Here is a 26,209-nt window from a genome sequence, read left to right as displayed (position 1 = left end):
GGACCAGGGCTTCATTGTTACACCACAACCATTTAAAAGTAACAAGTTCAGAAGGCTTCCGGTTTGGTGAAATGGCGTAGAGACGTGTTGAGTCTTGCTCCCGCATTTTTTTTTCCAATTTATAACCATCTTAATACCCCAATACTCAATTTTATTTCACTACTAATTAGACAGTGTTATTGTTACATACATTTGCATCGAATTATGGCAGCTAAGTCAACAAAACAAAGCAAAAAAGACCAGAAAGTTGAGTACTGTGGAGATGACTGTAAAGCAGCCAGCAGCCATATCACCCTGTAGCCCAAGACAGCTTGCCCACTGAAGCTAAGCAGGGCTGAGCCTGGTCAGTACTTGGATGGGAGACCACCTGGGAAAACCAGGTTGCTGCTGGTAGTGGTGTTAGTGAGACCAGCAGGGGGTGCTCACCCTGTGGTCTGTGTGGGTCCTAACACCCCAGTATAGTGATGGGGACACTATACTGTCAAAAAAAGCACCGTCCTTCGGATGAGACGTTAAACCGAGGTCCTGACTCTCTGTGGTCATTAAAAATCCCAGGATGTCCTTCGAAAAGAGTAGGGGTGTGCCCCGGCATCCTGGCCAAACTTGCCCATTGGCCTACTAATCATCCCTCATACTAATTGGCTATATCACTCGGTCTCCTCTCCACTAATAAGCTGGTGTGTTGTGAGCGGTCTGGCGCAATATGGCTGCCGTCGCATCATCCAGGTGGATGCTGCACATTGGTGGTGGTTGAGGAGATTCCCCCGTTCATATGTAAAGCGCTTTGAGTACTGAGAAAAGCGCTATATAAATGTAAGGTATTATTATTATTATTATTAAAGATGTTAGCATTAGGGTTGTGCCGATAGACAATAGTATCGTGTATCGACGATCTTCAGACATATCGCCAATGGCAGGCTTTCATGGCGATAGTCAAGACGATAGTTGGCGAATGGTTGTTATTATTATCATCATAATTTTATATTAACACCGACAATGCATGCTTTTACTCACATGAGGGTTTGTGGGCTTCACTTTACGCGGAGAGCTTGTAAAGAGAGAATTCCTTCTTGCACGTACCTGCACTTAATGCGCGCGTCTTGGTCTCCTTCTACCACTAAATCCAGCGCGCCGCGTCATGAGCAGCTGCGCTTCTCTCTGTCTCACGTGCACGCGCTCTCTCGGTTCCGTCCGCAGTCTAAACATAAACTAAAGTAGTAATCCTTATTTGTTCAGTTTAATGCGTTTCATGCGAGCTGATGCAAACTTTACTTTTTGTTTAAAATATGACCCGCTGCATATTGGCGCCTCTCTCTCACTCTCGCGTACATGCAGAGAGCTGCGCTCTGTCCGAAGTCAGATCACTAGGTATTAATCCTGTTTATGATATGCATTTCAATGAGTTGTAGCAACACGTCCCTCGTGTTTAATATTGTGTTTAAAATATGATGGCGTTCCGCCGGACCGATGCGTTTAAAAAGGCACCTCATGAGAGCACCACTGCTTGACACGTGTAGTCTTCTGCAACAGCACTAAATAAATGCATTGAATTGTTTGTATGTGCGCGCACGTGTGTGTGCGTGCGCAGATGCATGTTTTTACAGTTATTAAGTAATCATGATAGGGTTTTAATGACGCGCTTGCTTTAATGGCATCAGTTTTAAGAAGGTTACGGTCATGACGGTGTTACGGTCTTGTTTTTTTTTTGTCCACCCATCAAGTGACTTGTTATAATGGGTAAAAATTAACAAATAAAAAAAAGAGTAAACTACTGCCACGCCCCCCGATAATATCGTGTATCGCCGATCTCACAGGCTGACGATAGGACAATCTGAAAATAGGGCATATCGCCCAACACTAGTTAGCATGTCAGCTATTGCTAATCTTCTGGAAAAACACCGGGCTGCTCTCTCAGCGGACCTTAAAACTAGCATTTTGGCACTCGAGGTAAAGTTGGACCAAATTCAAGCAACCGTGACAGAGCACGCCTCAAAGATTGTCTCACTTGAGACCCACGCAAATTCACAAGATGAGCGCACACACACCTTAGAAATGACATGTGCCAAGTTAACAGAGAGCAATGCTAAACTGCTTGCCAAAGTTGTGGATCTGGAATCTCGCAGTCGGCGTAATAATATAAGAATTGTTGGATTACCTGAATCTATTGAAGGACCTAGACCATCTCTTTTTTTCTCTGAACTACTCGCAGAAATGTTTGGCGATGGAGTCCTGGAATCTCCGCCTGAATGTGATAGAGTGCATCGGTCGCTGGCTGAAAAACTGAGGCCGGTGCAGAGGCCTAGGCCTGTCATCATCCGACTTCCCAAATATCAGCTGAAGGAAAAGATCATCCGTGAGGCCAGAGCGAGGAGGGGGAAGGTAAGCTACCGCGGCACTCCTATCGCGATTTACGAAGACTACGCCCCGGAGGTAGTGGAACAACGCTCCAAGTACAGAGAGGTGCTGTCCGATCTGTACAATTTGGGTCTTAAACCAGCGCTGTTGTTCCCGGCCAAGCTCACTATCATGACGAAGGAGGGAAATAGGAGAAGATTTGCATCTGTAGGTGAAGCCAAAGACTACGTTACATCTCTACGTGCCGTTGAAGCGATTGCCGCATTACCTATAGATTGGTCCGGTTGGTGACTCAGGTTGTAACGCTAACTAAGCGTTGTTGATTCCTATGCGGACTTAACTGTTACCACTCAACTTATATGTTACACGTAAACATGCCTGTTTTGTTTACTTTGGCCTTATAATGCATTTTGATGTGCACTATAGAGGGGCTGTGTGTATTATGTATTCTTTTTCCTTGTGTGTTCATTCAAAGCCTTTAGGCTGTTATACACACCTCAAGTTAGAGATGCTGCGTTCATCATGCATCGTAGGTAATTGTTATTATTTTTCTTTGTTCACCCCAGTTGTCTCGCCCTTTATGCACACTAATGTTTTGGACTATGATGGGGTGCCCACGGCATGCGCTGCCGTAGTATTTTAAACTGACACTTTTTGGTTTATTCCCGTAATGGTATACCAGCTGAATGCACATAGAGGCATGTATGTACATAATTTAATTTTGGCTGTTTATTTAGACATGTTTCAAAGTGCATTTATTTATTATTATTTGGGCTGATGTTTTGCTACACTTTAGTCTAATTACTATTTACATTTCAAGCAGGGGGCTGACTTTAATGTAAATTGTGGGAGTAAGAAGTAGGAAGTCTTTAGAGTGTTGAGCTGTGTTGCTCAGATACAATTTTGTATCTTGGGGGATGTTTTTGGGGCCACAACTATTGTCATGCTCTTGTGTTTTTTTTCATCTCTCTTTCTTTACTTGTATCTGTTTTTTTTCACACTCTTTTATCATTGCAGAAGGCCATGCATTTTCAATTGTTCTCAAATCGATATGTCATTGTAGATGGCTACTGATAATTCAAAGATGGGCAAAGGTATATGCCTGATTTCATGGAACACCAAAGGGATGAACAAGGCCATTAAAATTGTTAAGGTAATGACACAACTGCAATATTTGAAAGGGGATATTATATTTTTACAAGAAACGCATCTTAAAACATCAGATGTCCAACGTATGAAAAGAGCTTGGATGAGCCATGTGTTTCATTCCAAATACTCTGCGAAGGCTAGAGGAGCCGTCATTATTATTAAAAGGAATATACCGTTTGAACCAGTATGTTATGACCTTCAGTCATTGGTTTGATTTCTGTGCTGCCCTCTTGTGTCTTCTCTCTATATTTGACATTTGTTTTCAGAAAGGCGGTCCTTGGAGATAATGTGATGGAGGCTGTGATTGGTCATTATCTCCCTCTGTTCCAGATAAAAGGACTTCCTGGATGACTGATTGAAGCCTTTGCTGCCATTGTGACTACTTGACTTGTGCTGTGCTTGTATATTAGTCTTTCTTATATCCTCCAAGTATTGGTTTAAATTTGTTATTTGTTGAAAGTCATAGCAGAGAGAAAGTATTGTAAGATTATATTCAGAGTGTGTTGAGCCTGTGATTTTGTTTTATTTTTGTTTTGTTTATTATTGGATTGATTTGTTTGTGCTTGACCCATGCCTGATATTTGACTACGATTACGGATTCTGATTTTGACTTGTTAGCCAGATACATTTTTCACTTATCAAATATACTCCAATATACAAAACATATTGTGACAAGGTATATAGGGGGATCGACGCCATTTATTTTGAATCTTTGTTATATTGTTTATTTGAGAGAGGGAGTTAGGTAAGTAATGCTTGTATTTTATTTTCTTTAATTTTGGTTTAAGTAAGTAAGAGGTATTTTGAAAAGATTGTTTGTTTATTATTTTAGCCTTGTCCTCCCCTGAAGCCTAAATCCTTGTCTTTTAGTAAATAAAGAAATTTTGTATATTGTATCTCTTCGTATCAAGACTCTCATTTGCCCGTTCTGTTGCGATTGACCCCTAGACAGTCGTAACAAGTACAAGTAATTGAGGATGCCAACGGTCGTTTTGTCATTGTATCAGGCCTGTTACAGAACCATCCAGTAATCTTTGTTTCTATCTATGCTCCATATCTATGCTTCAATCAAGGCCATGAACATAGAGCATGGGACTGCCAGAACCCTGCCATCAGGACTAGATATAAATACAAAACAAGACTCCTAGGCAGGATCCTGACAAAATGCTTCCATTTTTCTAGACATCCTTTAAACTTTTCTAGACGTCCATCCCAATTTTTATAAACAGTTGACTCATCTCCTAAAAGTACCCCCAAATATTTAAAACCTTCTTTCTTCCATTGTAAACTAACAGGAAGTTTCGGTTTTCCATCTAACCAGCTTCGCTTTTACTCCAATTAATTTTTGCAGAGGATAGAACTTTAAAATTCTAAAAGTAAATCTGATAAAACATGTACATGACTTTGCTTATTAATTGTAACCACCAAATTATCAGCATATGCTGATAAAACAAATTTTTATTACAACCTGGCAATAATACACCTTGAAGTTTAGCTCTTAATTGCTGTAGCAAAGGTTCTATGGCCAACGAATAGAGCATGCCAGAAAGTGAACACCCCTGCCTTACCACCACCACCACCACCTTAAGAATACTTTCAACATCCCTATAAAGGACTTTGACCTGATCTACAAACTCTTCACAGAAGCCAAAAGCTTCTAAAACGCTCCACAAATATTTACGTTCAACGCAGTCAAATGCTTTCCCCTGATCAAGTGAAATTAAAACACAATCTAAATTTAATACCTAAGAAACATCTAAAAAGTCTCTAATCAGGGAAACATTATCAAAAATAGCCTGTCAGGAACACAGTATTTCTGATCAGGATGGATGACCTGGTCCATGACTCTCACTAACCTATTTGCCAGGGTTTTAGAGAACAGTTTATAGTCGTTGCAAAACAGCGAGTTGGGCCGCCAGCACTTTATATCCGACAGATCCCCCTTTTTAGGTATGAGCATTTGGACTGCTCTCCGGCAACTCAACAGCAGTAACTCTCCGGCTAAACTGCTATTCAGTACCTCTAACAAGTCCATCACTGACCAAAAAGCTTTGTAAAAGTCAAGTGGCAGCCCATCAATGCCCAGTGATTTTTCAAGCTCCATGCCCTAGAGAGCTTTATACACCTCTCCCAAGGTCAATGTGCCTGAAAGTTTCCTATTAGCTTCCACTGACACCTGAGGGAAATTTTCGAAAAACTCACTGTTTTCATCGTATTCAAAGCCCAATTCATTTTTGTAAAGCTATTCATAGAAAGTAACTGCTCTCTTGCAAATGTCCACAGGGTTTGCCAGATTCAGAACCCCAGATTCAGAACGTAAAGCATGGATGGTTCTATTTTGTCAATTTTTTCTCTCTAAACTGAATTTATTTTTTTGAAGGTACATCCATCTCATTCACTCTTTGAAATCGTGACCTGACCAAAGCACCCTGTGTTTTTGTATTTATCAGGTCGTTTGATTGAGTCTTTTTAACTTTTAAGAGAGCCTCCACTCTCTTTTTGATTTTCAGCAGACAATATCAGTTTCAAAGGTATTTAACAACAAAGTTACCTCTCTAGTGACGTTTCGAGTATGTTGAAAAAACTGCTTTATTTGTGCCTTTCCAAAATCCCACCATTGTTAAATTGTTTTAAAAGACTGCTTAGTAGTTCTGAAATCTTCCCAAAAAACTTAAAATTTTTTCCTTAAAACATCTGTCATTTACTAAAGTTGTGTTGAAATTAGGCCTGGCAAACTCGACTCCTTTTAAGGATCCGGGTTATTGTGAGTCACTCACTAAAGTGATTCGGGTTGTGTGAGTCACTTGAATCACTTGAGTCAGTATTGCTAAATCGCCAAGGAAACTCAGTACAGACCCACTTGTAACCGGCTGATCCACGCGACTCGAGATTCTCAGAGCTGGAAACATTGCAAACTCGCAGACCATGGGACTCGCTCTACAGATCCACTAACCGGCTGATTCGTGTGGATCAGCCGGAGCCGGTTAGTGGATCTATAGAGCGACTGAAGTCTCCTCAAAAGCAAATCCACAACAAAAGTCTTTCACTTCTGAGATAACATGCTTATAGGTTTTAGGTTTGGTGTGTATGGTCGACCATTTTAAAAAATAGGCCTAATAATGGGTCAATATGTAATTGAGGGAGTTTTCATGTCCATGAGATTTATCCCGCACGCATGCTCATTAAAATAAAATTGTAAAAGTCTTCAGTGTTCTTCATGATCTTGTCTTTACAAGTTCCATAGTTAATTATTATGGAAATAATCATTTATATATCAAATTTTACTAGCTATCCCTAAAATGTCAACTAAATAACCGTCCGAAATGAATTACAACCAAAATCTCATTACCTAAAAAAACATTTAAAAAACTTATTTAAAAACAGTTTTAATTATATTATTTACATTAAGCTGAAGTAATTGTGAACAATGTGTCTTTTTGGGCAATATGTCACATTTTCAATAGAAATTCACAAATTGAATATAGGTCTGAGAAGTCGCTGTCATCTAAGTTACCCATAGCAAATACACCCCTTAGGGAGGAGTGTGTTTTCCAAATCACATGACCTGCTCCACATGATGTCATTTCCTCCTGAAGAAAAAAAACTAGCAAGACTCCCAGGTATGTTCTCCTTCCACATTTTCCGTTATTTCACCTAAAGTAGTGCTTAGGGCAAATGTGTACTTATCATATGTCAACAATGTTACTACAATGAATTCATAAATATCTTTGAATTTCAATTTCACTCAGTTGCACATATAATATTTAGAAGAACCTCTTTGTAAAATGCCATACGGCGTCTGGTGCTAGGCCACCATTTTGATTTTATCCCTAAAAACAGCAAAAATGTCAACTAGGTTACCAGTCACCTATGTTACTCTCCAAAGGTAACTTAGTTGACCAAGAGTAACATGGTTGACATTCATGACATGTTCTTATAGTTTTCAGGAGTTCATTTAATATTCTAACTGTACAGTAACTATAAAATACTTTGCAATAAATATTATAAAAGTAAACAATTTTCAGGCAAATGCCACGATTATCTGCTGCAGAAAAGCAGCGCCGTTATCGTGCACGGCGAGATGCTGATCCTGCGAAAAGGGAGGCATACTTGGCAAAAGGCAGGCAGAAATGGAGAGAAAAGAGGGAGCAAGGCATACTATAAGCCCATATCTGAAAGGAGTGAGAGGGAAAAACGTGCAAAGAGAAAGGCCTGGAGAAGAGCCCAGAAACAGAGCAGACGCAGAAAGAAACAGGCTTCTGCTATTGTTACCCCACCACTGAGTCCTGACAGCCAGGAACAACCAGTTCCACAACCAGGAAGATTAGAAGGTTATGTAGTTAGAACCTCAAACAGAACTATGTGGGCAGGCTATGTAGAAAGTATCTTAAACAGAACAATCTCTCATGAAAAAGTACTTGTTAGATTATAATGTTAGATTAAAATGCAAAATTACATGGTGGCATGGTGACAATTAATTTCAAATGATTTAAATGACACCTGCAATGTTAAAAAATAATTTTAAAATGTCTTCATGTAATTTCAGACAGAGAATACAAGGAAGAAGGACTAAAAGAAGACAGTACCAGAAAATATACATTGAGAATCACAAACTCAAGGAAAAGCTTAAAGCTCAAACTAAAATATCAGACAAATACCGTAAGCGATATGAACGGCTACTGTGCAGTGTCGACTCTCCTAGGAAAAGAACAAAAAGGATGCTCGGAACAAGTCCAGTCAGTGAAGATGTGCGGAGAACTCTGGTCTATTATAATGCACTTGTGAAAAGCCTCAAACAAAAATTTCAGTGTGCAGCAAAAGAAAAGACCAGGAACCTTATCGCCAGAATCGTATCTGGAAAAATATTGAAAAAATACAGGTTCCAGAAAATCATTCATGACACACTGGGGGTCTCAGCCAAACGATTCTGCAAGAATGTGAACACAAATGGGGACGAAATAGCCTGTTTTGCCAGGAAGAAATACATATCCACACACTCAAAACTGCAAGACCAGGTTGTTGCCTTTTACACCAGGGATGACGTAAGTCGTTCAACAGCAGGTAAAAAGCAGACCGTAACAAAGGGAAAAGTAAAGAAGCAGAAGCGGTTTATGACTGACACCATGAAAAACCTCCATAGGAAATTCCTGCTGGAAAATGTCTCTGGCAAACTTTCCTATACACTTTTCTGCCGAATGCGCCCATACTGGGTAGTCCATCCAACCATTGCAGACCGAGATACGTGTCTATGTAAGGTACATGAAAACTTGGAATTTATCGTGGAGAAACTTCATGGACTTAAACTTCTGGAGAGAACAGAGTTGGAATCTCTTGCTGAGGAAACTTGCTGTAATCCAACATTTAAGCCATGCATGTATGCGGAATGCAAGAACTGCAAACTACAAGACCTCAAGATTCAGTCTGGCTATGATGGTCAAACCCAAGTTTCTTATGTGCAGTGGACAACTGAATCTGTCATCAGAGAGAAGAAAACTGGTGACAGCAAAGAAAAGTTGCCTGTGAATATCACAGTGAAGAGGGAAATGGAGAGTTCTTTGGAGGACCTGATTGAGACTTTCCAGAAACAGCTCAAAAAGTTCAAAAGGCACTTGTTCAACATCAAGACCCAGTTTAACTACTACAGGGAATTGAAAAAAAACATGAAGAGTAATGAATGCCTCATACACATTGATTTCTCTGAAAACTACTCTTGCAAGTTTCACAAAGAGATTCAAGCTGTCCATTTCGCCTCTTCTCATCAACAAGCAACTCTTCATACAGGGGTCCTCTACACTGGTGGTGAGGAAGACCACTTGTGCTTCACAACAATTTCCCCATGCAAAGAAAAGGGTCCACCTGCCATATGGGCACACCTCTGCCCAGTACTTAACCATCTCAAGGAAACATGCCCAACATGTGTCAATTATCCACTTTTTCAGTGATGGTCCCTGCTCACAATACAGGCAGAAGGGCAACTTTTACATGTTGACAACTGAATTGTACAACCAGGGCTTTACTGCGGGCACTTGGAACTTTTTTTAGGCCAGCCACGGGAAGGGTGCCCCCGATGGGGTAGGAGGCCTTCTGAAGAGAACAGCTGACAGATTGGTGAGCCAAGGTGAAGACATTTCCACTGCTAAACATCTTTTCAATGCATTGGTAAAGATCAATACAGCTGTCAAGGTCTTCTACATTGAAGAGGCTACAGTGGAAAAGGCCATACAGCAGATGCCAAAACAACTCCCCGCTGTACCATGCACTATGCGGATTCACCAGGTCATCACGCAAGCACCAGGGAAACTGACATACCGTGATGTGAGCTGCCTGTGTTCAACAAGGCAGATTCTGCAATGTCAATGTTACCAAGCTCAGGCCTTCGACTTCAAAGTCAACTCAGCTGTTCCTGCATTGCACCAAGAACAACCAGACCTTGAAGTACAGTGGGATAGAGATGACATTGTTGGTAAGTGGTGTGTCATCAGATATGACGATGAGGTTTACCCTGGAACCATTGTTGAAGTGAGTGAGACACATGTTCATGTTAAGTGCATGCACAAAGTGGGACACAATCGTTTCTTTTGGCCAATGCGAGAGGATGCGCTCTGGTATTCATTTGAGGATGTGCTCAGGTTGATTCCTGCCCCACAGCACGTGACAGCACGTCATGTTGAAATAAAAAGAGATGTGTGGGAAGATATTGCCAAATCATATCTTAATGGCTAAGGACACACACACACACACGCTAACAAACGTGGCACAAGCACACAGACACACACAGACACACACACACACACACACACTAACAAACGTGGCACAAGCACACGGTCAAGCACACACACATATAGACAGTCACACACACATACACACACACACACACACACACACACACACACACACAAATATTACTTGATTGAACTTGACAAAGTCATTGAAGAATGGGGGGGTTAGAAAATGGGGAGTGTGTTCTGTCTCTGCCGGTTTCATGGGTGCCTGTAAGTTGGAGGGTATGCCAATGTTTTACTTGGGTTCTGACATATGAATGTTTTTGAGATACAACTGTTTGCACTATCAAAATTTTGATCCAATACATCACAGTTATTTTGTTATCCAACAGAATAAAACACTATTTGGTTATTGTTACTTATTGCAGTGCAATATTATTTTTTGTTCAATACAATGCACTACTGTATTTCATTCCACAACCAAGATTTTCAAAATGTTTACATGGTGGAATTTTTGTGTAAGTGCTGTTTTTGATACTGTTGTTGTTGTTGTTGTTTCCTATGTTAGGATCTCTTGCTTACGATATATGTGTTTTTTAAAAAAGTTGTTATTGATCCATGTAAACTGATGTGCGTCTGTATTTCTCCTTTATGTCATGAAATATTCAACAGGTCTTGATTAAATGCAATAAAAGATTAGCTAACATATAATAATTGATATAGTTTAGGATTGTGTTTGTTAAATACATCATCCTACTTTGTCATGTCCAGTCAACTATATTACTTTTGTCAACTATGATACTGGGCTGTCAATTAAGTTACCATAATGTTTTTAAAAAAATATATGTATTTCAATGGTTCCCTAATCTCCAAGTAAATATTTAAAAACTGAGTAGCTGTCAAATATATACCTCAGCATAATTTAATCTAGAAAATTATCATGAATCAAGCAGTTTGGAAACAAAATATACAGACTCGTTACTTCAGTACTTGAAATTTGGGGTTTCAATTGAACAAAATGTGTATTTTCTTAATTAATTGAGTATTTTAATTGAAAAGGTAGGTAAATAGACACATATTCTTCCAAGAGTAATGATTTTTTTAAATGTCTGCCATTTACATAAAGTTAAAACTTATAGGTTTTGTCCGTAACATAGTTGACCAAATAATGAGTAAACTTCTTGTTTTTAAAACTAAATATCTGAAATCAATTATGCCTGAGCTTGGCAATTACTAAAAACAAAACATTTCAGGGATGATTTATCAGGGAAGATAATAATATTTTGTAATTAAATATATTTTTCCCAGAATTATTCAGACTCAAAATCTCCCAAAATTATATATTGACCCTAATAATGGCATAATAATATAGAAAAAAAACGTTGTCCTGCTTATGCAGCCCCCAGAGGCGGAGAGACAGTTCGCGCTGATCAGCCGGTTACGAGTTGAAAGATTCTCGAGTCAGAGCAGATTCGCAGATCTCTCGAGTTTGCAATGTTTCCGGCTCTGAGTGAGAATCTCGGGTCAGTTCGCGGATCCGTGGGTCTCTCGAGTTTGCAATGTTTCCGGCTCTGAGTGAGAATCTCGGGTCAATTCGCGGCTCACGCGGATCCGCGGCTCTCTCGAGTTTGCAATGTTTCCGGCTCTGAGTGCGAATCTCGGGTCAATTCGCGGATCCGCAGGTCTCTCGAGTTTGCAATGTTTCCGGCTCTGAGTGAGAATCTCGGGTCAGTTCGTGGCTCGCGCGGATCCGCGGGTCTCTCGAGTTTGCAATGTTTCCGGCTCTGAGTGAGAATCTCGGGTCAATTCGCGGCTCGCGCGAATCCGCGGCTCTCTCGAGTTTGCAATGTTTCCGGCTCTGAGTGCGAATCTCGGGTCAATTCGCGGATCCGCAGGTCTCTCGAGTTTGCAATGTTTCCGGCTCTGAGTGCGAATCTCGGGTCAGTTCTCGCACAGATCAGCCGGTTACGAGTGGATCTGTAGTGCGAGCGAAGTCTCATCAATAATGTTGAAAGAGGTTTGTGTGTGTAGTGGCGCTGTTTATGGTTTTACATTGAATTGTAGTAGGACTCAACTGATCCAGGTAAATGACACTAGAGACTTGCGACTCATGAGTTAATTTAAAGATCCGGGTTAAAGATCCGAGTGAGTCGCGACTCAAACAGGTCTAGTTGAAATGCCAGTAGGCACTCATTGGCTTAATGGAATTTAGAAAAACTGACAATTGTACCATTTTATGATCTGATAGACTTGAAGGAATAATATGACAACTTTTAACAATACCACAGTGGTGCTTACAAACATAAAATCTGTCTAATCTCGCTAAGGTACGGTGGCTCATTGCTGCCACATACATATAATTTTTTTCATTGTCACTGATTTCTGGACTTTTCAGAATCGCGGGGTTTCAGAGGAACATATTCAAAAAATGAAACTGGACAAGGTAAGTTTTCTCATATTCATGCAAAATCGAATAACTCCTATATTTCGGGTATCCAACGTTAGTTCGTTATGCGCGATTAACAGGCAAACAAAAATTGATCTAGAACAGATTTAATCTTTTTATACATTACGTGAATTCCATAAATTTTGAAATTGAATGAATTGTAGTCAATTGTCACACAAGCCAAACTGTACAGGTTATGATGCACTCTATAGTTTTAAGTTCCTTGTGTATAGGCCTAAGTTACTAGGGATGTAACAGTATCAACAATTCACGGTACGGTAGTATTTTGTTATGATGCCCACGGTACGGTAATTATTGAAACATTTACAGGAAGGAAAAAACAAATGAAGACTTGGAAAAACTGCCAAAAGTGTTTATTAAACACGACTGAACATTACAATGTACAAAGTGTAGTGTAGTGTTTACAATTTTCATAAAAAGGACAAAAATAATTAAAATAAAAAATAAAGTTTCAGTTTAGTTTGTCAACTTTAAACAATCAGTCAGGTTTTAAGAATTGAGTCACTCCCTCAATTGAACTAGTTTTTATTATTATTATTATTATTATTATTATTATTAATGCTAGCGCTTGGTACTCCTATGAAAGCAACAGATGTGATTGTAGATTCAAGAAAAGATGATGGGTTTTAAGATGGGTCAATTCCTGAAAACAAAAACAACCCAGTAAAAATGAAAATAGCAGCTTACTTATTGTAGCTGGACATAGAGCTGAGGTCAGCTCACTAAATACAGGGGTGCGTTTCCCAATCGGAAGTCTGCAGCCTCCATAGGTCGCATTTGTAGGCTGCATACCTTATGAAGACCATCTTATATCTTATTTTTCAAGTTGACTATTATTCTTATTTAATCGTATATTGTTGTAACACGCTTGTGACTTGTGAATGTAATACTCAGTTAACTGCATATGCGACCTAAGGAGGCCACCTTCTAATTGAGAAATGGCATACACACTCTCCTCATTCACGGATTTACTCACTCGTTTTTTTGTATGTCCATCACATTTTGTCCTTTCTCGTTTCTTGTCACAGCGGACGCGAACTTTTTCCACACATCAAAATTCGCGTTTCTTTTGCTTCCGCCATTGTCGCTCCACTTGTAAAGAGGCATCAGAGTGGCACGAATGGGATTATGGGAATTGTAGTCCCCGCGTTTCTCCACTTGCTCCACTTGGCCGGAAAAAAACTACACGTGTTGCCTGGAAGACCTAACATTTTACCGAATCATGTGACCATGGTTGTACCGGGGGAATTTGATACCGCAATACCACAAAATTTATAATACCGTTACATCCCTAGTACTCAGGCTTCTGGTCTGAATTTTTGGATCGTGCAGCATAAGGTGAGGATATGACAGTGCCATCAATCTCTCCAAAATGACAAGAGGAGGACTGGAAGTCAATTGGAAGGATCTTGGCCAAAGGATTTAAAGACCAAGGATATTTTCCAACTCGTCTGGCTGCAGCTTTCACAGTCGCACCCATTTTTGGAGAGCATTCAGTCACAAATGAAATTATGATTCATTCATTTATCTTATATCTAAGTCAATCAGAGAGGGATCTGGTCACCCTTGCTTTCATAGAAAATCTCCTTGGTGATGACAAAGATGAACTGCTGGATCTTCTGGATCGTTTGGGCGTGACCACCATTCCAACACAACAAAACATTAAAGAACTGATGCTTAAAGCTGCCCACAAACAGATCATTCAACTGCCAAATATGTCTTAGACCAGGGGTTTTCAAACCTGTCCTGGAGGACCACTAGTACTGCCAGTGGCGGTTCTACACGGAGGCCAAGGGTGGCCCGTGCCTCTGTAGACATGTCCCTGGCCACCCCTGTGGCCACCCCGTGCTGACCAAATAAAAAAGTATACATTTATTTTGATTTTACACGCAAGCGCCAAAAGCGGAACTAATGCGACGCAACGTTCCTCATGGGCAAATTAAAGCGGGGCACCCAACCACTGTAGCTGGCTGCAGGTGCCGGGTGCTGCTCGGCGAGTGTCTCAATTTGTTCCCAATCTCCCGATGTTGAGAATGTGTATGCAGGTTTGGGCACTGGTATGGACTCTAGCTGACTAGACATTGGGACACTGTTCACTTGTTCTCCTGTGACGTGGCTGCTGAGGCGCCTTGTGATCATTCACAGCTGTTACTCATCAACAACCGGTAAAACAAACATCTCGCTAACTTTTTAAAGTTTACACATTGTAAAAAGTGTTGTAATTATGCTCTTACATATACGTGCATAAAATTGGAGGAATATAATTAAATGTTACATATAAAAATGTTTACAGTTTAAAATACATATTTAAAATATTGATTAGATTGTGGTCCCTAACTGTCTAGCAATGTGTGTTTATAAGTAAACTAAAACAAACGTTTGTCTTTATAAAAGTTTGCATTTCATAAAGTTTATTGAGTAGGCTCGCATGCTTTTCGGTTGGGGGGCTTTAGAAAAGAGCCCAGCTCCCCTTTTGCACCTGCACTCACTCTTGAATTACATAAATATTTATATGATTGTAAAGTAAAATAACGTTTACGGGGCAGTTTCCCGGAAAGGGATTAGACTAGTCCTAGTCTAAAATAAATGTAAGAGCTGTCCAAACTGAAAACAACTTGCAATGCCATATCTTAAAATATACCAGTGCCCTTTGTTTTGCTTCAAAATGCACACAAGTAATGTATTTAGTAAGGCATGTTTGTTAAAAGTAGTTATATTTCCTAATTAAACTAAGGCCTAGTCCTATCTTAAACTAATTCCTGTAACCACCCCTATAATCTTTAAATATAATTTCTTGCCATTTTTTTATGTGCCCCTCTGGTAAAACACTGGCCCCTCCTTGGCCCCCCTAGTGAAATTTGTCTAGAACCGCCACTGTTTACTGCACATTTTGCATGTTTCCCTTCAACCCAGTCTCAGTGTTTTCGCTATATACATTCTACCGTGGCGGCCCGCCACGCCTAAAATATCCCCGCCACACCTTCGGTTGTGGATAGAAAGGATACAGCAAACTAAATCTTGCCAGATGAGCACTGTTTTATCCTAATCCTTCACCCAAACCCAACTCTAAACACAAACTTTCACACGATTGTAGGATGTATTTGTATCTCATTTTGCCAGAGCCGCTGTTTTCATCCTAATAATCCTACCTCCAAATCTAATCATTAACTTTTCTGCATTTGCTGTATCCCTTCTAGACAAAACCACGGCGGCAGCTCGCAAAATAAAGAGCCCTGTCAGACTGGCTGTCTTTAAAAATAAATAAATTCCTTTCTGGATTCGCGTTGTAAACTCATTTATAAATAAATCACCTAAAATATAATAATTTCCCCCATGGGTTTAGTTTCTTGCACAAATACATTTAAATCAACAGATGATGATTAGGCTACGTCTCTGTTTTGAGAAATAATAATAAAATAAATAAGCCTACACGAAATATGTTACACTTAAATAATTATTAAATTGACAAAACGAATAAATTTGAAGTATTTGAGTTTCTGTTCTTTTTTGTGACGCGCTATAAAACCAAAGCAGCAGAAAGCACGTTTTGATGATTTTAAATAAGCACAAGCTTTTCTCCTTATTGTGAGTTTACACAAATAAAAATACAACATTTACAGTTTATGTTGTTTTACTTTTATCTGTATGACAATAAATTTAGGGTAATTTAAGGTGCAAGGTCATCACCCGTATGATGTTTACCGGCGCATATCTACAGCGCAGGGCTGCGAGAAATGACATAATTAAACTTTCGATTTAACATATTACGAGTTTTTTTGGACATTCATTTGTAATCACTGTACTCATATTATCAACTTATCAGGCAATTAGTTATTCAGAATAAAGGCTATAAGCGCAGAGCGCTGCTGACCGCTCAACTGTCAATCTTCTGTGCTTCAGATCGACACTCACAAAGTTTCACATTTAATGACGAGATATTTGTCCAAAAACAAAAGGCTTAATACTGAATACTACTCATATGGGACTGTAAGACATTAATAGTCGAATCTGTTTGGAAGGAAACTTACATTATTCCTGTGGGAAGAGAAGGACGTTGGTAATAAAAACTTGAGGCAGACGCTGAGACTGTTTCATCTGTTTTCAGACAGCAGCAGGGTGAAACGCATAATATTTGAGGTAACGTGTGTAATAATATTAACGTGTCATTTGCATTGTAGATGCAGGTCGGGACTCAATAGGCAAGAGTTAAATGCGGGTCTAACATATTCCGATAGGTAGCCGTTTTTAAATGGCCCTGTGCTTATTATTTGTGTTTAAGCTCTGTCTGAAGAACGTTAAAGGTTTATATTTAACTGCGCGATTTGCGGGGTCTTTATGTCAAACAGGCCGGGTGTGGAATAAAATTGCTGCTGATGTCGGGTGTTCTGTCAATCTCAGAGGATTATCAAACAGGACTGTGCGTGACTTTGCAACAGCTCTGTAACGCTAAACACGAGCACGAACTTGCACACTACATTAAAACTACAATGAAAGATCCGTACGAAGCTAAAACATATTTTTTACGAAAATACAATATAGATCAAACATAGAAAAGCAATATGCTATAAATATAAGGAAAAGTAAATGACAGCATGAAAATTATAAAAAATACATGTTAGTTTACTGTAGCCTATATTCTACATAAAAAAAATAATGTACATTTATAATCATCATGGCCGCCCCCTGCCGCCACAGCTGGAAAAAATCCTAGAGGAAACACTGCAGTCTCATGTAAAAACGTACCCTGACTACGTTGGTCCAATTTGCAAAACGTAGAGGGGTAACAATAATGGCCCTTGAATTGTATGACTGTTAAAAAAATTTTCGCCTATTCTTTTAATGGTCCTTGAATTGTATGACTGTTACGTTTTTTTTGTCCAAGTCACGTGACTTTCAAGATAACGGCCGTGAGAACAGTTATCGTCCATTAACTAACAGTTCGAATAGAGCCTTCATTCTGTCAAGGCATTTTTGAGAATTGTCTGACAGCTGCTATTTTGGCTGGATGACATGTGCGGACCAAGTTTTTTGCTGCTTCATTTTTTTCCAATGAAGACTTTGGCCTTGTACCCCAATGTTTTTAACTTTTCGACCTGAAAATAAAGATATATATTATATAATATATACAAATATAAGCAATTATAAATGTCTGAAACATTATGTGCTGTAATTATTTAAATAATAACTACAGATGTTAAACACATACCAAAACAGATGCCTCGTCAATAACACAAGAAGTGGTTTGGTTTTTGTTTTTCAACCAATTAATCGGCACGGGGGAAAAATCAGATATGACTTTTAGTCTATATCACAATGCAACAATAACATTTTTTTTGCGTGTAACTTATATGATTTTACTGCTATAAGTCTTACTGTACCTACATCATTTTGATTCTGCTGCAGTGACGTGAATTTGAAATCAATAAAGTTTTCAACTTATCATATTGAAATACCAATTGCTACCTATAAATGCGGTGGTGAATATAATGTTGGTGATAAAAAATTAACAAATTATGGCTTATGGATTACAGCACTAACCAACTTTATTAATCAGGTTCCGTTAGCATATGCTGAGGATGTAACTTACAGAATGGTGGTGGCGAGAGTGAATCTGCTGACCCTTGTGATACGTTTCACACACTAATGGGCTCACATAATGGGTTTTTACAATTTCAGAGGAATTTAAAATACATGCTCTAAACACAAAGACATCTTACAACAGCAGTAAAATAGAGGTTTCACATACTTTCACTTAAAGGGATACTTCACCGATTTAGCATTCAGCTTTGTATCTGTAGAAACCCGGCAGTATTACTGAATGACCATGTTTCCCTCCCTCATTTCCCCCTGAGAGGAGAGACATCTGCATTTTGGTTCTGCAAAAAAGTCCTCAGATGATGTAATATGACGATTTTTGCATCATCGGAGGACTTTTTTGCAGAACCAAAATGCAGATATCTCTCCTCTCAGGGGGAAATGATGGAGGGAAACATGGTCATTCAGTAATACTGCCGGGTTTCTACAGATACAAAGCTGAATGCTAAATCGGTGAAGTATCCCTTTAACTTTTTACAGGACTGATGATTGGGTTCAACACACTAAGACAACATCTTAGAATCATACACATGTTCTGCCTAATAACTACTCTTTCAGTTCCTCATCAGTTGAGGAAGTATTCTCAAAGTCTTCCTATTCAGAGAGGTCATCTAAGGACAATGTTTGCAGTCCAAGAATACTTTTGTATGTTGTGCGTGCTGAAGCCAGTTGTGCTTCAACTTCACACAATCTTCTCTTCAGCACACAGAGTAGTCCCTAACGTCCGTTCTCCATTAAACCCTCTGTACTGCCTTAGAATGTGACATTAAAATATAAAGAAATTAGCCAATGGTTACCAGAGAAGCAATTTGAAGAGAAAGACTAACTATTTATAGTCCTTACATGTCCCGTTGGTGTCTTCAGTGAGCTGAAAGGTAAACTCTTCAATCAGTCCAGCAACACTCCTCATGTACTCCATGTGCTGCTTGACTTCACGAACCACAATAACTTCTTCTTCTTTCAGTCTAGCCAGCAGCATTACCTTGTCAAAAACATTTTTTTCCCTCTTCATATCACCATGACCTGCAATACATTACATCAAAGGGTTATCTTACAACCTATAAAAATATTGGGACAGAAAATATTTTGCATACGATACTACTACAATAGAGAAATAAACCCTGACAGGATGAAATGGAATGCCAGCGCTTCGTGAAGGGGTTTGATCACATCCATTTACAAATTATTGCATTCTTTTTTTGCATTTTTTTACATCAGATTCCATATGTACATCAAGATGTGTGCATCAAACAATTTGTATTAAGTGCATTTCAGAGGAGGTACTTACATTCTCATGGCCAGGAGTAGTTGTCCACAGCCAGAAGTTCATTGGGAGGAGGCAGTTTTTCAACATCCCCGACAGTAGAATTGTGGTCATTGATGGCAACTTCCAAGGCTTTCTTCTCAAAAGCAATCTTTTTTCTCAATTGATGCCTTCGCTTATTCCCACCTACATAAGAAACACAAATTGAGTTTGCATTCACATGATGACTATACAAAAGCACCATACAAAATAAGACTTCACAATATGCATGTATGTGTTATGATTATTGTGACATGTTGTGTGATAATTGTTCATTATCATTTGAAAGATTTTGATAAAAACTTTTTTTTTCGGATTCTAAATTTAAACAATCATATTTTTTGAAATCGGACAAAATTGGTAGGTCAGGACATCTCTGCACACTGCAGGAATATTGGAAATATTTGGATATCGCACTCAACCATGTTATGATTTGAACAGTTTTTCAGTATATTGACTTGTAGTAGGCCTATTTCAAAATATGTTTTTTTTTTTTTTAATAAATGGCTCTGCTATTTTTACTATGTATAAATCAGCAGTGAATTAGTTTTATCAAAAGTATGCATTACTAGTGGTCTTTTCTGCTCTCACCTGACCGACGATACAGCTGAAATTTTCGCTGTTTGATGCTCAAATACAGCACCTCGATGGTTCTCTGCGATCATTTTTAGTATGTACCTTGATGTATCTTTTGGCCAGTGGCCTGTCAAGGTTTTCTGCCTTTCGCTTGTTCCAGCCACTTGCCTGGATTGTTAGCATGTCTGTGCGAACTTGACACAAAAAGGTATGTGCAGTAATTTAGGTTCACAGTGAGGACCAAAGGTCAGATACTACATTGATAATTTTCTAATATGGTCACATAAACCTGTAAATAATCATACACTTAATTAACGTGTCAGAAGTAAATTATTATAAAGAGAATCCTGATCAGTGTAAATGTCCTGACTAGACAGTTGTTTTCTAAGGGAGCACCTATGCATGAAACTCTAAGATGCAAAGGTCGAGCATCAGTGTTAAAACCCCTTCGTCTCAATTTGGACACAACTATACATGAAAAAAGCTTACCGGCTTTTGACATGTACTTTGAACTTGCTGCTCGGGAGAGGAAGCTGTTAAGTTGTTCAACCTTCTCCCCGATTGTTGTTCCAGCTCCTTCTTGATTGCGTCCCCCCCATTTTAACTAACACATTTACATGAATGTTATCATTTGGAAAAAAAGAAGTAGTGGCAAAGGTCAGACAATCATAACGTGCGGTACAAATGGTAAGAAATAATTGTCATTATTACCTCACACATCCATGAATGCGCTTTTGCATGCATGATGGAGAGAAATGGGCGCATGTTCAGCAAGTCCCCCAACTCTGGACAGTGGTCCACAACTCTCTGCAGATATAGCCAATATTTGCAGACTACATCAGAGCAAAAAAAACTGGACGGTCTGTGAAGCTAGATGTTTCTGGAGATATAATGGGTATGCAAATATTTTTCCACGGAACATATTCAGTCCCTTCAGCAAAACCCCATGACAACAGATTTAAACTGTAAATCATGTTATTATGGCATTTGATGCAGTAATGCCACTCTATTACTTAAATAAACTAAATAATGTTTACATAAAAAACCTTGCAAGCATTTATAAAAAAATGTATAGAAATTGTGGTGTTAGAAAAAAAAAATGTAGCTACTTGTCCAGTAGCTCCATGGATGTAATCAACAAAGGAGGACACCTTAGCATCATTGGCCAAAAAGACTCCATCAAAAAAAAACATTAGGTCTAGAAAGAAATGTAGAGGTGGGTTAAATTTACTGTATAAAAGTAATTTGTTGCTAACTAGTATTTCATTGTACATGAAGGTTACACACCCTGGTTCGCTTTTGAAACGATATAATTTGCGGTTCCCATCCACTGCAACTGCCAACATGGAGGGTGTGCATGCAGGGCACTGAAAATGCTGGACCTGAGACAGCTTGTCAACCTCAAATTTGGCATAGGCCCATTCAAGGAAGGCCCTCTGCATTGTGTCCCCACATATCTTACCACACTGAGAGCAAAAAATGAAAATACAAAACAGTAAGTAACTGTTTCGAAGGTTGGCCTCAGGCTGTGGTCATGACAAAGAAAGGGCTTGGTCAAGAAATATGTGCTGAACCTTTGGGGATTTTAAGAACAAGTCCTAACAATGAATCAGTTCTTTAAAAGGTGATCCAAACAAGAAAACATTAATAATGAGTCTACTCACTCGCCCAAAGAGTTTTGTACAACACTCAAGCATGCTGACAAAAGCTTGTCTCAACATCCCTGGGGCAGTGATTTTTAGATCCTCATATGTGGTGAACAAGTCCACCGTGTACAAGGTCTCAAAATTGACAGTGGTTGGCCAGTAACCACTTTCAACCAGATCACTTATGGTCACTGGCAAGGTTTTTCCACAGGAGCAGTTTAATGATGGAAGGAAGAAGTTGTATTTACCTACAATTTCAGAGAAAAACTAATTATATTTTGTTTTCAAGAACCAAAAAAACACAATATGAAAACATAAAGAAGTTACCATTTATTCAAATAAAAATAACTGCCTTTCCCTTGGAAAAGCTTGTTTGCCCAGTGGCGCAGTCGCAGCAGGGATGAACGATTGGTAACATACAATCAAAAAAGCAGAATTAGTTTACATATTAGAGTAATTAAACCAAAAGGGTTTGTGTAAAATGTAAAACAGCCTATACAACCTGAGACTTAAAAACTACCTTTTTCATGATAGGATAATTTCCCTCCCTCATGCTGCTGAACAAAATGGATGGGTGCAGGTGTCTAAAGAACCACTCCACCATTGATGCTCTGTTATGAAGCACCAGGGGCCTCATGTACAAAGGCTTGCGTTGAATTCATACTAAAACATTGCGTAGGGGAAAAGCTGTTAATGTGCGTACGCACCAAAAAATACAGATGTATGAATCTTTGCGTACGTAGGATTCCACGTACATTCTCTTTGTACATCCCAATTAACGCAAAATTGAGCGCACATGCACGAGCACATCACCACACCTCCTCCCTCAATTAAATAAATATAAATATGGTAATTAGTCCAATTCGGCAAAATAAACCAGCAAGAACATGGCTAAAGCAAGCAAGAAGCGAAATTTCACTGAAAATGAATTAGAGGTGCTTTTATCAGAGGTAGAAACCAGAAAAAATGTTTTATTTGGATCTTTGTCCTCTGGCATAAATAACAAAAGAAAGAAAAAAGAGTGGGACAGTGTGTCTGATGCCGTCAACGCGGTGGGATCTGAGAGTCGCACCGTTAATGAATTGAAAAAGAAATGGTCTGACATAAAGGTGGAAGTTAAACGGAGAACTGCTGCGCACCGACAAAGTGTGGGCAGAACAGGCGGTGGTACAGGGGCCGATGAACTTACACCCTTTGATCAAAGGGTTGCCTCTATTGTAGGAGACACGTTAATCTCCGGAATCGTATCCGCTGATGTGGGAGACTCCGATACTTTACAGGACTGCCAGGAAGGTGAGTAATTTAAAAGATATTTCCTTAACTTTGAGACGTATAGCCTACCAACCACCATTTAATTTGCATGCAATGTAGCAAAAAGTACACCAGAGATTTTACGTATCCACTGCTTTTATTGCAATTGCGTGTATACCCATTAATTATGAACATAGTCAAATTACTGTTAACATGTGTTTATTTGGACTTAGGAACCACAGGAACAACAGCAGGAACATCCACTGGCACGCACTCAGAGTCCGCACCACCCGAGCAGCCAGAGCCCATTCAGCCCAGCGTCTCCGGTGTCTCTAATGCTCCCCCCAGTGCTGAAGCCCGTCCATCTGGCCGTGTCTTGACGAATGCTGTTCTGGAGTCACAACAGCAAATTGTTAGGGCCATTGGGGAAATTAACAGTCACCTGAAAAATGTCAGTGACGCACTCACAGAAATAAGCAATTCATTAAAGGAATTGGTCAAAAAATAAACTACCATTTTATATTGTCGCAATTACACGTTGACGGGCCTGAATGGCTTGTTGATTGTGCTGCACACATACTGGTCCTGGGTCAGGGTCATCTGGCAGTGCCCTTACCTCACCAAGGGGTATGCCATGCAAGTGCGCGACATTGTGCAGTACTCCACAGGCCAGTATGATGCGGCAAACCTTGTCAGGGCGGTATAACAGCATCCCCCCGGTCCGGTCAAGGCAGCGCCATCGACATTTCAGCTGCCCAATCGCCCGCTCCACAACTGACCGAGTGCGAGAATGGGCATCATTGTATCTGCGCTCTCGATCAGTTTGTGGGTTGGTGAGGGGGGTTAACAGCCACGTCTTTAGTGGATAACCACTGTCGCCTGAGGGGCAGTTGAATAATTACACAAAAAAAGATTAAACTTTTAGATAGAACCATACATGTAAACTCATAACTTACCAAGTAGCCACCCATCGCGCACCCTGCCAGCTTGGAGTCTCATCCCAACCATGCTGTTTGTAAGGATATATGAATCATGGGTTGCCCCAGGCCACCTTGCCACAATATTTGTTAGGCGCATTTGTGCATCACATATAATCTGCACATTTATTGAATGAAAATGTTTCCGATTCACATAGGCAAATTCTTCTTCAGATGGCGCCTTTATAGCAATATGTGTGCAGTCGATCGCTCCGATTACATTAGAAAAACCGGCTATCGCTGCAAATTGCGCTTTAATGTTTGGCTGGTCACCTGCATCATATGGGAATGTTATATACCTGGTAGACAAGCGGATGATCCCGTCCCATACAGCTGGCATTGCACGGCTCAAACACGACTGGCTTATTCCCGAGCGGTCTGCCAGTTCTCTTTGGAAAGAACCAGTTGCCAGGAAACCAAGTGTTGTAAGCACCTGTAAAGGAACGGGTAATGCGTGGCTCCTCGCTGTCTCTCTTTCCAAATTCAGACCCAACTCAGCGCAGAGCTCCAAGAGTATAGTCCTTGGAAATCTGAAACGGCTGATAAGCCAGTCATCATCGTGGGCCAGAAAATCATTGTGGTCCCTAAAAACTCGTTCTCTCCGGATTTGCCCATTGAAAATGTCCTCTAATAAAGCCAACGCTGCCATTGCTAGACGGGTTGTATCATTTTGCACATGCTTTTTATATGTTCTTACTTAATTGCATAATTAATAGAATATTTAAATAAGACTCTTGTGACAATAATATGCAAATTAATTTATCAATTACAATTTATAAGCAATATCTGACAGCTGGTGGTGCGATGGAACAATTCTGTTTGCCACTTCACTTTATGGCCTCTATGAGTCGCCAACGGGCAAAAAACACGACAAATGTACGTACGCCAGGCATGAAGTTTACGTGGAGGAACGCACATTCTTACGTTTATTTCACTGTTAGTACATCTGACCGTGAACGTGAAAGCTGACGTACGCCGCGTTTTTTTGCGTACGCAGTGTTGATACATGAGGCCCCAGGTCCTCATGTGTGGAAAGGTCACAGGCTGTGCAGAAGAGTGATCGCGGTAAACGTTCCCTACACATCACTACTACAGCCTTTTGTCCACAATGATGGCAAACCCCCTCCTTGGGCTTCTCAGATGACAACATATTGTTCACCATGAAGGGCCTCATTACTGTCCAGTTCTCCAGAGAAGAAGTTTGCCTGTTCCTCCAGTGTGACGGGAGAGGTAGTTCAGCACCACTTTCTACAAGGTCTCGGACATCTTGCATGAGGGAGTCTGAAAATTAAAAGTTAAAATTAAAATTTGTTAATTATCACATAACAAATGAGGAAACATGAATTAAGAGAAGAAAACTAAATTTTCAAAGGTCACAGTGTCTTCAGTTGTGCTGGTAGAAAGAGCACAGGAGGGTGTAACGCTTGCTGAAGAAACTGCAAAAATGCTCACTGCATAATGAATGTAACTACTAACGAAAAAACAAACAAAAAACCAACCAGTAGCTGAATCTCGCTTTTGTTTCTCCCCAGCTCTACATCTTTTTGGCAGAGGTTGACCATCATTGTCCTCATCAAGCCAAACACACAGTTTGTAGATTGTTTAGACCCTTCTTTAGTGTGTCCATGCTGATCCCCTAAATAAACAATTGAGCCACAGAATAAACCACCACCTACCAAGGTTATCACCACCTACAAACATCTCATTATAAAACCAATGTTATAATATTATATTGTAAAAATTCAGTCAAACGGTTGTGGTCCTGTACTGTACTGACAGATCTAGAAAACTCTTTAAACACTCATTACCTCCAACGTGTGAACTAAGCTCAGCACCATAGCTTGCATTTGGATAAAGACATTGAACCAGGTACTGTATACAGATGCCCGTGCACAGATTCTCGCAGCACCCCTGGAAGGGGAAAGTTTACACTCAGTGTGCCAGCAGGAAGTTTCCTTGCTGATCGGAAAAAAGTAGTCTCCACACAGTCGTGAAGGAGTGTAGAGTCTCCGCGCAGCCGTGAAGGAGTGGAGAGTCTCCGCGCAGCCGTGAAGGAGTGGAGAGTCTCCGCACAGCCATGAAGGAGTGGAGAGTCTCCGCGCAGCCGTGAAGGAGTGGAGAGTCTCCGCGCAGCCGTGAAGGAGTGGAGAGTCTCCGCGCAGCCGTGA

General features: G+C 40.0%; 1 protein-coding gene, 1 long non-coding RNA gene and 1 pseudogene across 2 annotated transcripts; 2 read left to right on the top strand and 1 right to left on the bottom strand.

The window, feature by feature from the left end:
• The first annotated feature begins 276 nt into the window (after window positions 1-276).
• Window positions 277-393, top strand: LOC129424562 (5S ribosomal RNA; annotated as a pseudogene).
• Window positions 394-20,246: 19,853 nt separating this feature from the next.
• Window positions 20,247-21,118, bottom strand: LOC141366213 (uncharacterized). Its single transcript, XR_012371312.1, has 3 exons — window positions 20,879-21,118; window positions 20,657-20,771; window positions 20,247-20,361 (listed from the first exon to the last, which is right to left on the bottom strand). It is a non-coding gene; the product is annotated as an uncharacterized lncRNA (long non-coding RNA).
• A 1,319-nt stretch (window positions 21,119-22,437) lies between these two features.
• Window positions 22,438-23,572, top strand: LOC129424310 (nuclear apoptosis-inducing factor 1-like). Its single transcript, XM_055180923.2, has 2 exons — window positions 22,438-23,106; window positions 23,298-23,572. The coding sequence occupies exons 1-2, from the start codon at window positions 22,701-22,703 to the stop codon at window positions 23,570-23,572; spliced, it is 681 nt and encodes a 226-aa protein (XP_055036898.1). The 5' UTR covers window positions 22,438-22,700.
• Window positions 23,573-26,209: the final 2,637 nt, after the last annotated feature.

This window comes from Misgurnus anguillicaudatus, chromosome 9 (assembly GCF_027580225.2).
Source record: "Misgurnus anguillicaudatus chromosome 9, ASM2758022v2, whole genome shotgun sequence".
Taxonomy (NCBI): domain Eukaryota; kingdom Metazoa; phylum Chordata; class Actinopteri; order Cypriniformes; family Cobitidae; genus Misgurnus; species Misgurnus anguillicaudatus.
The sequence above is the reverse complement of the archived record's forward strand: the minus strand, read 5'-3'. Positions and strand labels throughout refer to the sequence as shown.